The following is a 15,346-nucleotide window of genomic DNA, read 5'->3' as shown; positions in this document are numbered from 1 at the left end:
ATTCTGGCTCGCTGACATGGAAGGTTCCAGAAACTCTCTTCCTGAACTTCCTGTACTGCCCTGACACCTGTTCCTATTTGTTCTTATGGAAATGACATAAAGAAAGCAGGACGGATAGACAGCCTCCACCAGTCTCTAAAGATGGAGACCAAAATCATCCAGAGACTTGCAGTAGCCTAGTTTCTCCCCAGGCTTTGCCCAGAAGCCGAGGGCTTAGAGGAAAGCACACAGGAGGGACAGCTTCTGGCTGTAACTCAAATCCTCCAGTTCATTAAACAAGGACAGGAATGTGAAAGCAGCTCCCACTTATTCCTCTTCTCAGCAACTCCATCTTTTCCAGGAAAGAGAAAGAGAAAGCACCATCACCAGTAGAGGATCAAGTTACTGGTCACCAGGAGGGGTGACAGAGAGGGCTCCCTGTGGCCTGAGGGTTACATTGTGCAAACTTCTGGGCAATAGTGAGCCTGCAAGTAGGCAGAAGTTGTGTTCAGGACCCTGGAAAGTGCCTGTGGGGGCCTCCTCATTGCTCCCTGCCCAGTCTGTCTCCCTCCACAGTGAGAATGAAACAGGCTCAGTTCTGCTTGCACACACACCCCTGCTCCTCTTGACTCAGTGAGAACCTGCCAGTAGGTACAGAAAAGGAGCAAAGGAAATGACAAGCGCTGTGCCGACCCTCTGAAAGCAGCATGGCCCCTCCTGCCCGTCCCCTCTGTCACTGGCCCGTGGCTGGCTGCTAGAAAACACCTGCTTTTCTTCATGAAAACATCACATGGGGGGCAGTGCTTCTGTGCCAGGGTCCAAGTCTCCAATCCCTGCTTTTGCTCAGGTGTCCAACTCTACTAAACTAACTCCTGGATCCTAGGAAAATAAACTATAGCCCCTCTCAGCTCAGACCTTCTTCCCTCTCAAATACCAGCTGCAAGGATGTCGAGCCTGATGCCCCACTCCCTGGTGCTCTGGAGGACAGTGAGGTGGGGGTGATCAAGCGAGCCAGCAAACAAGGAAAACATTACACAGAACGGGGTCGCAGCCCAAGTCTCCAAGCACCCGAGGGGCCAGAGTCTGTGAGCTTGAAGGTTAACAGTGCCCAGGTGGTGTCCACGTAAAGAAGTAGCAGGTTCAGCACAGGATGCTCTGACCCTGGGCTGGCTGTTAAGGTCCCTAAGCAGACTTGGTAAACCCCCACCTCATCTCCCCATCCCCCACCACACTCATGTCAAACTCAGATCAGCACAGCCATGCTCTGCCCCCTCTCTGAAGAACACTATGTAGCCTGCCCAGCCTGATCTTTCCAAACAGCTGTTTCCGGGAATAGAAACTGAAACCTGTTCTCACTAAAGTCCCCTCCCAGTCCTGGCCTCCAGCAAACAAAACTCAGATCTAGCTAGTGCAGAGCAAAAAGCAAGGTTTGTGGAGAGAGAGACCAGAGGCAGAAAGACCGTCCACGAGGTCAGCCAGCTCCTACCCCTTCCTGACTGGTCTCTCAGAAGGACTCCAGACCTCTGCATCTGCATCTCATCTCTGAACATCCCGGGTCTGGATTTCAGTTCTAGATCTCTCCATAGAGAACTTCTGCTGGAGGACAGCAACGTTTTTCTAGGAAGAAGTGACTTTCCAGGAAGGCCACTAACAACCGGATCCCACATAACCCTCCTCTGGAGCCGGTAAGTAAAAGCCTCTTAAGAGCTGCTTGTTCACCCCCAGTCCCCTAAACTTCTGTCCTTGTGACATGAAAAGTAGAACTGTGACAGCAGGTCATGGGACCTTAGGGTCTGGCCCGTTTTGCTCAGCACAGCAGGAAGACCCTCTCTCTCTGACTGTCTTCAGTACCACACAGCACTGCAATTATCTTTGCTGCTCAAATCCATCCAAGCCACCAGCATGGAGGCAATGTCTACCTCACCTGGGTATTCTTCTAATGATGGCTAAATTTAAAGAAAGAGGGCAGAGAGGGCAACCCATCTTCTCTTAGAATCTAAGATAGATAGCACCTCTTCATCTCTCCACAAGAATAAATTCCCGAGATCAGAATGGGCCACAGGCAGTATCTAAGATACATGAAAAATATGCAGAAAAAGAAATTGGTTCTTGTCTGGACCTCAGGGTGGGTTTTGAGTGTAAGGTTTCTTAGTGACCTTTCTGTCTGACTCCATCCAGATGTTTGATTGGAGAAAGTGGCTCTGTTTAAGGCACTAACTCATTAACTAATCTACAAACTAACTTTTCAAACACCATCTCCCCAGAGCATGCTGGGCTCCGTATTGTCCCCATTCACCTTGAGGAAGTTTATCACACTTTCCAGAGATAAATCAACATCTTGATTTTCCTCTCAGTCTTTCCTACTGGTGATCAAATAAGGAATAAATGAGCATTTGAAGCACACACAAGGATATTAGTTCACAAAAAATCCTTGATTTTAGGTTCATTGCTAGTCTAGTCTGGTTGCCACATTCCCATGTGTCTTTCTGATGGAGATTCATAATAACTGTGTGATATGTGAACTACATAGAGCCCCACACAGAAAAAAATCCACTTATAAATGAGCTTCATTTTGCATCAGGTAAGCCATGAAATTTATTTAGTGGGTTATAATAAGCATGTGTTTGAGTTAATTAATTGGAGTAGGAAACAGTAAAACTCAATTCAATGAACTTAATGGAATAAAGTAGTGCCAGAGTGGATTGTGTGGTACCTACCACCTTTCATAAAGCTATGGGCAAGTGTGTGTGAGCATGCTCTTGGTTCTGTGTGTCTGTTGGAAGACTCCAAAGACACTGCTCACAGAGTCTGATTTTCCATCCCAGGCCCGGCTCCCCTCTCTAGTTGGATGTATTTGTTAAGCTGCCTCCAGAAGCCCCAAGGATCTTCATTCTTCCATGGGGATCTTCAACCTTATACAGAGGGAGTGAAATAGGTGTATAATCCAGGCAGGAGCCTCAAAAAAATGAAATGGGGGGGGGCATATGAATCCCAAAAAGAATTCTATGGGTTCTTTGCAAATACTGGATCAGTGTTCTGAGGCTATCCACAACAACACTCCCAAGTGGCTCCCCGAAGAATTTGCAGCTTCACAGTTACCCACGACCTTTCCCAGTCTACTTGTAATACACGGACTGCAGCAGGATACAACCCTTTGAGAGTTACTGGATCCTGTGTGCAGCCGTGACCTGCACCATTTCCCACAGGGTCCAGTACGGGGTGTGCAAGTGTGGGAAGTCTCCATCTCCAATCACAGTCACATAAATAGTTCTGAGAAAAGCATGGTTTTCGCTCATCTTCTACCCTGGTGAGTAGAACTCACTTGGTAAAGTAAAACAGACACAGAACTAGACCTTGGCCAATGACAGGCAAGGGGGGAGTTGCCTTGAGGACAAGGCACTACTAAATGTCACTCAGCTTTTCTCTGACCCCCATCTCCACACACTAGTGCAGAATGCTATCTCTCCTGGACCTTGTCTGGTTTCATTCCCCTGGCTTCCAGCCAACTTTGCCTCAGAACAGATAAGTCTACCATCATATCTACATACCCAGCTCAGGACACCTTGACACTCTGAAGCAGGAAGCATCAGCCTGGCTGATCCATATCCTCTCAGGTCTGACACAGGAGCTGCTGGAGGAGGACTCTGAATAGTCTCTGGAGTCACTGCCTTGAAGGGCTTTTGACCTCTATGTGGGTGTGACATGTGACAGCAACCTTTCCCATATTCTCCCTCCCACTGAACTCTGGACATCTTTATGATGATTTGATGAAGCATCTTGTTCTCTTGATGAGTTTAACCCCAAAACAAGTTCTGAGTAGTTGGAGACACTGGGGGAATTTCCTTTAGCATGGCAATTCAGTTTTAGGGTACACATAAAAGAGGACAGAACACATTGGTTTCCAAAATTGTAAACTTTGTGTCCATGTAAAGTATAAATGACAATTGTGACAGTGAATAGACCAGGGTTCCCAAGGGAAGCCCCTCAGCATGCATCAAATCCTCTATTAAGAAGGATTGTCTTCACTTTACCGACAGAAACATGGAGTCACATTCCAGGGATCAACCTTTGGATTCCTTACACACTCTGTGTGTAACTCAAGACTGGTTCTTAGCCATGGTGGTATACCCCTGTAATCCCAGCACTAGAGAGACTGAGACAAGAGCATCATAAATTTGAGGCCAGCCTAGGCTACAAAGAAAGACCCTGTCTCAAAAAAAATAAAATAAAGACTATTTAATCATAATTCTCTGTTTCTTCACCCACAATCAACAGTAATGAATACCACTTATCTAATAGGATTTGAGGACTGTTAAGTGAGATAAGGCATTCGAAGAACCCAACACAGACTCACAGACACAGGACCTTCTTGCTGTGTGGTTAAAGTCGAAGAGTGGAGGAAGAACCCGAGGTACGGCTTCCTCAGCCTCACCAAGAGAGCTGAGAGGTGTACAGAGAACGTCAGACCCATCTTGTCATGAAGCCATCACACAATTCCTGGGAGGTGGGTAGCGTGACTTTCTGGTGCCAGAGGCAGGAAACTGGAGTTCCGGGAGTGTGTCCATGTTACAAGGAGCTGAGCACCTCAAACAGGGAATGGTCCCTTGGCCCATTTCCTTCTGTAGAAGATGAATCCAAGTCCCAAGACTGGATGACAAGGCTATAGGGAGCAGGACTGGACTGGATTATATCAGGTGCTTATCCCAGGAGAGGTGTGAGTGAAGAGGGGGTGTCCAAACTCAAGGAGAGGATGGAAGATAGAAGCTGCATGGTGGCATGTACTGTGGTCATGAATGTGTCCTACAGATAAATAGCTGGGTCTTCTAGGGAAACCTGCAACCTCAATGGAAGGACAAGACAGGCCTCCAGATGTTCCATTGGGTGCTCCTAATGGGACAGAAAGGCTGTATTAAAAAGGGGGTGGGGCTTGATTTTAGAATTGTTTTAATTTATTACATTGTGTGTGTGTGTGTGTGTGTGTGTGGGTGTGGGTGTGGGTGTGTGTACATATGCTCAAACATGTATGTGGGAGTGGTTAGAGGACAACTTTCAGGGAGTTGGTTCTCTCCACCCTGTGGGTTTCTGGGTTTGAACTCAGATCATCAGGTTCAGCAGCAAGTGCCCTTGGCTACTGAGCTATCTCTCTAGCCCTGGGTGATGGAATGTTTTTATTTATATTCTTGAACAAGGAGAAAGTTGAGTTTTAAGAGCGGATAGCATAGCAATCACTCATGATAAGGGGACTTTTTGAGTCCATCAATAAGGAGCAGTTGGTGTGTTGTAAGCTTGTGTAGAATCCACTTGGTGTTCCCAACCAATTCTTTTCTCAGTCCTGAGGACCAGCCCACTCATGCTTTCATTTCATTGCAAGCAATCAGCCAACAAGAAAAATCTACTTTCACACACCAGCCTGAGTACCTCCAATAATAATAACACTATCAACAGTTATGCACAGAAATGTACAAACATAAGCGCTAGCCAAAATGTCAGTGGCAGGCTAGTTAGAAATTAATTGTTTTGATTCATCTGTGGAAGTTGATGGGAGATGAGCATATACTAGAAAAACGTGATTTCCCCAGAGGGGGAAAAAAAAGAATGTCATTTGAAAAAGGAAAAGGCAGAGTGTGCTTTTTAGAAGAGAACAATTAAATTCTACTTGACTCCGAGGGCTTGCAGGTCCTCACCAGCCCGGGGCTCAGTGAGGAGAGCAATGCTAGCATGTTCAGTTGCCCGTCCTGCCTGCTGGTGTTACTGGCCTGTGTTCCCACTGGGTGATCTGACCACCCTCTCCTGTCCTGCTTCAGGAGTACAGCCCTTCACACAACAGCTGCACAGCCCCCCTCCTGAGCACCATCCTCCCCTCTGTGAATGAACCATCACCCCCTGAACTGATTGTACAGGAAACGTCTTTGTGCCTTTCCCGGTTGTGGATCTGAACCCCCGAGGCTGTGATAGGAAGTCTGTGGATTCCGATAACCCCCTATGTCTAACTTCACACCTCTTCTGCCCCCACAGGCTGAGCCACTACTCCCCAACATGGCAGAGACCCCTTACACCCCGCTGAATTCGTCCTTCGGATTTGCCGCATCATATCAGACCACGGGCTGCGATTTGCCTAAGGTCAGCAGGACTGTTGAAAAGGCCTTGAATGAAGGGAAACTGTTGGACGTGGTATATGGGATCAAGGAGATGGTGGCAATATTGTCCCAAACCCCACTGAACATCGCTTTGACTGGGAACTCGGGCAATGGCCTGTCATCTTTCATCAATGCACTCAGAATCATTGGCCATGAGGAAGATGACTCAGCTCCCACTGGGGTGGTGAGGACCACCCAGACACCAGCTGAGTACTCTTCACCCCACTTTCCCAATGTGGTACTGTGGGACCTGCCTGGTTTGGGGGCCACAGCCCAAACCGTAGAGAGCTATAGTGAAGAGATGAACTTCAAGCTGTATAACTTATTCATCATCATCGCCTCTGAGCAGTTCAGCTCGAATCATGTAAATCTTGCTAAAGTCATCCAGAGGATGGGGAAGAGGTTCTATATTGTCTGGACCAAGCTGGACAGGGACCTCAGCCAATGTGTCCTTTCAGAGATCCGGCTCCTACAGAGTATCCAGGAGAATATCCAGCAGAGTCTACAGAAGGAGAGGGTGAATATACCCCCCATATTCCTGGTATCCAATCTAGACCCTTTACTACATGACTTCCCAAAGCTGAGGGACATGCTGCATGAAGACCTCTCCAACATCAGGTGCTGTGGGCCCTTAAACGCTCTTTCTGGCACCTGTGAGAAGATCATTGATGATAAAGTGGCTTGCCTGAAGGAGAGAATAGACAACGGGTGCTGGGGGAATTCGTTTTGTGTCGGGGATAATGATGACATGGGGGAGTGTCTGAAAAGTGTTCCGACTGGAATTTGGTGTAGATGATGAATCACTTCAACAGGTAGCCCAGAGTATGAGGGGAGTAGTCCAAGAGTACAAGGTCGACATGAAGTCCCAAACCCTGCACACTCTCCGCAGAAGGGACTGGAAACTGAGACTGATGACTTGTGGATTAATGAATGCATTATTCCAAATTCTTAAATGTCTCCCAGGCTTATGTTGTTGCACCCTCTGTTCCAGACGCATGAAACTCAAACGCATGCTTCTGTTAGTTTCCCAGGACACCAAGACCATCGTGAAGAAAATCCTGAAAGACATCACCAGCTCTCCTCAAATCTAGTGTAGGGGGTGGTCTGTCACCCTTCTCACATGGAAGCCAGACTGCCTTGGGTCTGGATCTCACCTGGATCCATCCCTACCTCTCCACTAGAAATCAAGAGATATAACAACACTTTTTCTAAAGGTTCTAGATCCTTTGAGAGGAGTTAAAAATAACTCATTTCACTTGTCTGGATTGTAATGCACTCTTCCGCTGAGGGACAGGGACAAATTGTTTTAAAAAAATTGTTGATCATGATTCTTAGATTTGGAATATAGAAAATTTTAAGTGTGATGTATGTCTAAATCAGTTTTCCTCCAAAACAGTAAAGTCAGATCTTCTTCATTAGCACCTTTTTATTCTCACTCTCCTTCCTTTCCCTGGATAACCCTGTTAAGGACCCATTTGGTACAGAGGAACACGTAGATGGAGACTATGGTAGCCATTGCTCTCTGGATTCTGTTTAGTACTGGGGAAAGGACTCAGACAGCATTTCTAATCCAAACTGCTTACCTGTCACACATTCACTGACAGGTACCTAAACAGAGTATCTTAAGAGGGAACTCAGAGCCGGGCAGTGGTGGCACACGCCTTTAATCCCAGCACTTGGGAGGCAGAGCCAGGCGAACTCTGTGAATTTGAGGCCAGCCTGGTCTACAGCACAAGAGCCAGGAAAAGCACCAAAACTACACAGAGAAACCCTGTCTCAAAAAACAAAACAAAAAAAGAGGGAACTCAGGTTTACATGAGTTTGTGTCGTGGCAAGAGCGTAATGGCATCAATGGACTTCACACTGGACCATCTAAGGAGAATTTGCTAATGATACATCCTTCAAATGTATAATGAGGGTTCAAGGAGATTGTCAAGAGATGGTGCTGGCTTCCTCCAGTCTCCACTGCATTGAATGTATTGGATGAAGTCCCTGCCTAGGCTTGTATTGCTTTTGGATATCCAGAATTAAACCTTGCTTTTGCATTCCGGCATGCTCGTCTTTGGTGGTCTCTCTGGGGGTCACGATCTGGGCACAACATTTGGGGGCTCTCCAGGATCCCCAGAGACCCCCCCGCAGGGACCCCTAAGAGCTCCGGAGGTCCATCTGCACCGATGGGTAAGAGCGCTCCATTTTCTTGTCTTTGCTTTCCTTTTACTTTCATTTTCTTATCCGAAGCCAGCGGTTGAATCTGACAGGCTCACCTTGGCAGACACGCCTGTAAGGTGACCCTGGAGGAGTTGGAAGACGTTCCAACCCCTCATCAGGACGCGGGGGTCCTCACAGGTCCCCCCGTCATAGGACGCCCGAGAGGGGTCCGTCTGTTAGGATACCCGTGAGGGGTCCATCTGTTTGGACACCTGTGAGGGGTCCGTCTGGGGATCGGGAGACTCTGTTGAATTGTCCCTGTTCCATCTGTAGGTCTTTGGCATTATCGAGGCTCCCTCTCTGGACTCTCATCTGCCTGGACCATCTGTAGGGCCCTTGTTCTTCCTTTTTGTCTGCCTATCTTGTTCGTCAGTGTTATTTGTTATACCTTCATAAATGTATAAATGTGTGAGAACTGTGGCCACATGTGCAAGTGTTTTATGCCTGAGCTTGTCCCAGTGCATTGGGACTTGTGGGCCGGATTGCCAGCCAAAGGGATGGAGACCCCTTCGGTGGTTGAACTGGCACAGACTAACCTAACATTGCTTCCTTGCTCTCTCTGACCAGAGCACAGGCAGCAGGCAGCAGAAAGCTTGCAATGAGTCCAGCAGGTAGTGGCTGCACAGCTGCTACTTTCGGGGACCCAGGGCGCCCCTGAGAGGGCAAGGTGGCCGTGGGCATCAAGGGGCCTAGATGCAGCGGGTTCGGGGCCCCAGCTCACTCAAAAAGCTGTGGAGTAGAGGCTTGGCTGCATGAGAACTAGGCATGGCTTTGTGCTAGAGCGGGCTGTGAGCACTGTGGGGCCAAGATATGGCCGGCAGGTTCTGGCTGGGCTCCTGTGTGGACATGGGGCAGAGCTGGCAGGAGCCAGCAGGAGCCTCAAGGAGCTCAGTGTGGGGGCTGGTGGAGAACTAACTGCCCCTCCAGGGTCACAGCTGAGGAGTGGCCTACAGGTCTGTGGGCCCAGCCAGGGCGTGGAGTCACTTTCAGTCTGCTGTTCTCGTGTACTTGAGGGTCTGAGGTTGACAGCAATCTTTTGTCTCCATGGTGTATGCCTTCCCCGTTCTCTTCCATGCTGTAGGGTGGGGCTCCCAAGACCTGCCCTGGGGCTAAAACCTGATCAAGGTCTGGCTCCAAGAATGGAATGTCACCAACAGTTTCTTGTCTGCGGTACGGTGCTGATGCAAATTGAGAGTTATTCTTGTATGGTATATGCATGTATTTCTGTTCTTGTTTAAAATATTGTAACTTTACAATATATTCTAGAGTGCTGAGGGAAATCACAAGAAAGACTTTGGTAAGAGTTTCTGTTTTAAAGGAAAAGAAAAAGCGCAATTTGGAGTAAATGTCTGAGGGATCAAAGGAACAGACTGAGGGTACATGGAAGGTCGTAGAAGGTCAGAGGGGATGTGATGTAAAATGTTTGTTATGGTTTCTTATACCTGCAAATACTGAATTTGAAAGTTAATTCTTATTGGTTTTCATCTTAAAAATGCCTAATGATTCTGCAAACTGCTAATGTGTGTATGTATACAGGTATGTGACTTGAAAATGTAAGCAAGCTTTAACTGTATGTATGTATGTGTGTGTGTAACTTGGATCCAACTGTGTGTATGTGTGCAAGTAATTACTGCTTAGAAAAACGAGCTTTAAACAGCAACCACATGGCTTCCTCCATCTTGGCTGGTGACCTCATGGGCAGCCATGTGGCTGGCAGCCATCTTTTACTAAGGTTATAAAGATCTACTCGGGTTAACACCTAATACTTATGTCTTTACCAAGTGTTCAACAGCAAGTTTCTAGAGAATTTAAATAGATGGCAACATATGTTTAATAAATAAGGTATTTGATTAATATTAAAGCTGCACATCAATGCTTTTATACACAGGAATATACCTTGCTCTGGCAGCTAAACTTTGTAACATAAAGGAATCATAGGAAACAGCTGAGGTTTGCAAATGTATGGCAGGACTAGAGTTCCAAAAAGAGTCTAGTTGCAGTGGTGGACCTTAGCAGTTTTAAAAAATTCCAGTGCCAAGTGATGATCACGGAAGCACCAGCCATAATAAAATGGAGCAGGCAGGCTATGTATGTGCTGCCAAAGGTAGGGTCAAAGAAGTCATCCAAGCCTCTAAGTAAAAGAACCAAAAGGATTATAAATGAATCCCTGATATTGAACTTTGGGATTGTTTGCACTTTGGAGCTTGGTTTTACTTTATACAGATTGTGGTGATGCCGTGTTTTCTCCCTCTTAAAGTAAAAGAAGGTACTTTATTGTTGACATTACAGAAGACATTTGAGAGATCTTAATCTTTAAAGAACAGTTTTTATAGTTAAAAAACAATGGCTTAAAAAATGTTTCTTCTTACCCAAGGTACATTCAGGCTTAAGAATGTTGTATAATGATATTTTGTTTTGGTTTCTTTACTGAACCTGTATTTGATGCTAGAAGACTTTCGACTTAAAAGCATTGTTTTTAGGCTACTTATTGTAGACTGTTAGAGAACATAAATAGTCAGTCATAAGTAATCAATTTTTAATTGTAGTCAGGGTAAGTAAGTACTGATGTAAGTTTACTCATTTACTCAGTCCCTTGCATATGTTTTTAGGGTTGAGCTTGAAACAAGTAATTAGAAACAAAGTTTGTCTATTCAGATATACCTGGACAGCCCTCGTACTTCAGAAATCTGCAGAATATGGCATTTAAAATGTTGATCTAAAAGCTTACTATATCAGACAGGCTTCCAGATCCTAGCAGTGACCCAAGGTCTCCAAAGAAGATTACGAACGAGGCACCACAATGTCTCTGCCTGAAATATGACAATGCTGACCACAGGGCAAGATGCCCCAATGCAACGCCTGCCGCCAGGACCCAGCCCAGACTGTGGACAAGCAGTAGGACACTGGAATTGATTGCACCCTTTTGCGTGATCAAGGTCAGTCTTCCATGTCCCTATTCCACAGGAAAAATACTCTGCCTTATGGACCTGATGGCGGAAGAAGATTTATGCTGTTCTGACTGGTGCCTCCAACACTATGGAGACCTGGGTAGGGTTTGGTCCCTGTAATTTATAGGATTGGAAGCTTCTTGGTCTGCACTCAGATATAGTTTATCCTTCTCAGATCTCTGACAGTACTGATGGCCAGTCTAGCTCTAACTTTGTCAGCATGGCAGCATCAACCATATCCTTCTGCAAGGCTATAGCTAGCTTGTTAGCTCACTTTTAGGAAAATGTTCTAAGATATAAAAGTTTAAGTAAGTCATAAAGGTTCAGATATGAGTATAAAATGAGATATGTTTCAGATTACTCTCCTGTTCTATGGTTCAGAGCTTAACATTTAGGAGCCCTGATGAGCTGGTAGAGCAATGACTACTTACTATTCAGTCACAAGCTCAACATTTTGGATTTGTTTTAGATGTCATCTAAATATGTCTAAATGTAAACCTAAAAGTGCTTCTCATCAGGTCAAAAATCTCTGTCCAATTTATACCTGGCTTTCTGGACAGAAGGAAAATGCACAAGCTTTTAACCCAAATCTGTAGTTCTTGTTGGGACTCAAAGGTATGAGTCCACTTCTGCTGTTTTACAGATACCCATTACCTGCTTAGTTTACAATATGGATTTCAGTATAAATTGGTAATACTAATGTATCTAAAACTTTTATGTCATTTTGTAAGTAGGCCTCAAAAGATCAAAAGAGTCATAAAAACCTAGACCCACTTCACAGAGGTCAAAAGGACCCCAGATAAGTATTCCTAAAGATGGTATTTTTCCTCTCTCCTGGTCTTGGGACTACTGATTTTCCCATTACTAAGGGTATGGACCTAAGGGTTCCAAATAAGTTCATAAATTTTAACTTCTGTTCCTAGTTTAAATTTGTCTCAACAGATTTCTACTCAGCTGGCAGTCACCTCCAGGTTTCAGTCGCTGACTCCACTGCTCCAGACGACTGTGTGCTCCAGAGAACTGTGAGCTCCAGACTTGCTAAAAGCTGACGTGGACCAGCCCAGCTAACATGGTTCTTCCCTGTCCCTATGGGGTCAGGCAGCTACATGCTTCTGACAAATGCCCCCTTGCCCAGTCTTTGACTAGCTTTTCAGCCTTCTGTGGGCCCCTGACAGCAGCGCCCCAATGCCAGCTCGAAGCAGTTCCAGAAGAGAATACGTCACCCATATTCCCTGTTCAGAAAAGGCTGAAATGCTGAGTCAAAATGAAACTCCCTGGCATAGAGACAAGATGGCTAACTATACATGGCCATTATTAGAGAGGGATACTTAGGAGCTAACTGTCCAAAACCCATGATTGGGTTCCATTAGGCACATGAGAAGGGAAATGTGAGACCAAAATGAGCCATCTTAGAAATAAGACCAAAATGCTTTCACCCTAAAATTAAGGCCTAAGATTTCTCCTTTTGGGAATAGGCCATTAGTTACTGAAACCAGTCAGTTCAGATTCCAGAAACAAGGAAGTGTAAAAGTACAGAGTCACAAGATAGTCACGAGGTAATGCCTGCCAGACTATGGAATGTCCTCTCCCTGGTTTCCAGGGTAACTGACCACAGAAATGCCCCCACCTGAGGGCAGCCAATGAGAAATGGTGGCAGGCAACCACTCCCTTAGAAGTAATTTCTAGAAGTCCCTAGAAGCGAGCCAATCAGAATTGTACCTGTACTAGCACCCCTAAATGATGTAACCTTGTGACTTTTCCCTTTAAAAACTGAGCTTGCAGACAGGTGGGCGCTTCCTCCAGCCTCCAGCGCGTTGGATGTATTGGACGAAGTCCCTGCCTAGGCTTGTATTGCTTTTGGATATCCAGAATTAAACCTTGCTTTTGCATTCCGGCAAAAAAAAAAAAGAGAGAGATGGAGCATGGAGTCTAATTAGTGAGAAAGAAGAGGTTTATATGAGCGAGAATGTTGAAGCAGGGTTGGATAAGCACAGGACAAATAGCCAAACGGATGGAAGCACAGGATCTATGAACAAAGCTGAGGGGCCCAACTGCATCAGGCCCCTGAACGGTGAGACAGTCATTTGGCTTGATCTGTTTGGGAGGCAGCCGTGTGTTAGTGCCGGGTCCTGGGCTTGTTGCATGAGTTGACTGTTTGAATCGTGGGACATATGAGGGAACTTGGCTCGGTTGGGAGGGGGGGACTGGTCTGGCTGGACTGAGTTACAGGTCGATCCGGCTCGGGGGAGACTTGATCTGGAGGAGGTGGGAATGGGGGGTGGGATGGGGGAGGGGGAAGGGGGGGAGAGTGGGAGAAAGGGGAATCTGTGGCTATTATGTTGAAATAAATGATGTTGTAAAATAAAAAAAAAAAAAAAAAAAAAAAAGAGAGAGAGAGATGGTGCTGACCCTTGAGCCAACACAGTGAAGACTGACCTTCTCAAGGCCTGGAGGGGCAATCTTTTAGCCTAGAATAAAATACCTGAGGTTGGGTGATACAAAAGAAAATTAGGTTTATAACTCATTGTTTTAGGAGCTAGATCGATGGAACTGTGGGTAGGGCACATGCTGCCTTTCCAGAGGACCTGAGACCTGGACCCAGCACTCACAGCAGGTGGTTCACAACTACACATAACTCCAGGGAATCCGACACTACCTTCGGACTTCTGAGGCCATCCACAGACAGGTGCTGACTTCTATGGGCATCCACACGCAGGTGTTTTACACTCACACAGACACAGACACACAAATAAAAATAAATCTTGAAGCCGAAGCCAGGCGGTGGTGGCACATAACTTTAATCTCAGCACTCAAGAGGCAGAGGCAGGAGGATCTCTGTGAGTTCAAGGCCAGCCTACTCTACAAAGCAAGTTCTAGGACAGCCAGAGCTATGCAGAGAAACCTTGTCTTGAAAAACCTAAATAAATAAGTAAATAAAACCTTGAAATGTTCCCAGTTTCAGAAGTGAAAAGCTAGTTAGAGTGGCCTGTGAGGTTAGCCTCTGGTGAGGGCTCCCTCATGGATGGGATTAGAATGGCAGATGCTGGGTCACGTGTAAAAAGGCTCTTGTAGGACAGGAAGCCAGGCAGCTTTAAGGGCTAGTCTCTCCCTTTTTGTAACAACTAACTCTCTTGGGAAATAATTCAGTCTGAGAGAACACCATTAGGACAATGACCCAAGGACATAATTGCTTTCCACCAGGCACCTCTTCTAAAGGTTCCACCATTTGCATACCACCACATTGGAAACCAACCATCAGCAGAGGAAGCATCAGGAGACCTAAAACATGCCTAGCCCATAGCAGGCCGACAGAGTGGTAGATTATTGGCCTTTGACAATAATAACCAGCAATATGAAAGCTGTGACTTAGGAAGAGGAAAGTCACATGGTCCCAGGTGCTTGGAGGGAAGAGTGGGAAGTCTAAGCCCTGGCCTCACTGCCCTTACTTCCTGCCTATGCTGGGCACTGGCCAAATCCCAACAGCCTCTACTGGGGTGTGTGTGTGTGTGTGTGTGTGTGTGTGTGTGTGTGAGAGAGAGAGAGAGAGAGAGAGAGAGAGAGAGAGAGAGAGAGAGAGAGAGAGAGAAGAGAGAAGAGAGAAGAGAGAGAGAGCTGGGAGGGGTGGGAGGGTAGGTGGGAGGTGAGGTGATCTTTGACATTGTGATCTTCAAATGTGTTAGGCTGAGTTCATGGCTATCCTGGGATGCAGGAAGCCGGCGGAGCTGCTACATGGACCTGCCTGTAAGGGTGAGAAGCCTTATAGATTCCTGCGGTCCACTCCCATATACCCAGACAGATTTGATTATTGTGTGTGCCCGTGTACACACACACACACACACACACACACACACACACACACACACACACGCGCACACACACACACACCACACACACACACACACACAGTGACTAGATATCTCAGTAGGCCTGAAGCATTCCCAGTTTTCACTTCCACTCTATCCTTGTTTGAATAATAGTTTCATGTTCATCTTGCAAGCCTCATTTTCCCCCGCTATCGTTCCTGACCGGGCAACATCCTTTTAGCGGGAACCGTTGGTGTGGCTCTCCTCTCAC

At 46.4% G+C, this 15,346-nt stretch overlaps 1 protein-coding gene across 1 annotated transcript; it reads left to right on the top strand.

Moving 5' to 3' along the window:
* The first annotated feature begins 1,344 nt into the window (after window positions 1-1,344).
* Window positions 1,345-7,534, top strand: LOC114706392 (immunity-related GTPase family M protein 1-like). The gene is given in 5 exon segments (XM_037200885.1): window positions 1,345-1,664; window positions 2,421-2,560; window positions 4,279-4,483; window positions 5,995-6,879; window positions 6,881-7,534. Coding segments are annotated over 3 exon segments (1,239 nt in total). The 5' UTR covers window positions 1,345-1,664; window positions 2,421-2,560; window positions 4,279-4,456; the 3' UTR covers window positions 7,208-7,534.
* The last annotated feature ends 7,812 nt before the right edge of the window (window positions 7,535-15,346 follow it).

This window comes from Peromyscus leucopus, chromosome 8b (assembly GCF_004664715.2).
Source record: "Peromyscus leucopus breed LL Stock chromosome 8b, UCI_PerLeu_2.1, whole genome shotgun sequence".
Lineage (NCBI taxonomy): Eukaryota > Metazoa > Chordata > Mammalia > Rodentia > Cricetidae > Peromyscus > Peromyscus leucopus.
This window is presented reverse-complemented; position numbering and strand designations above follow the sequence as displayed.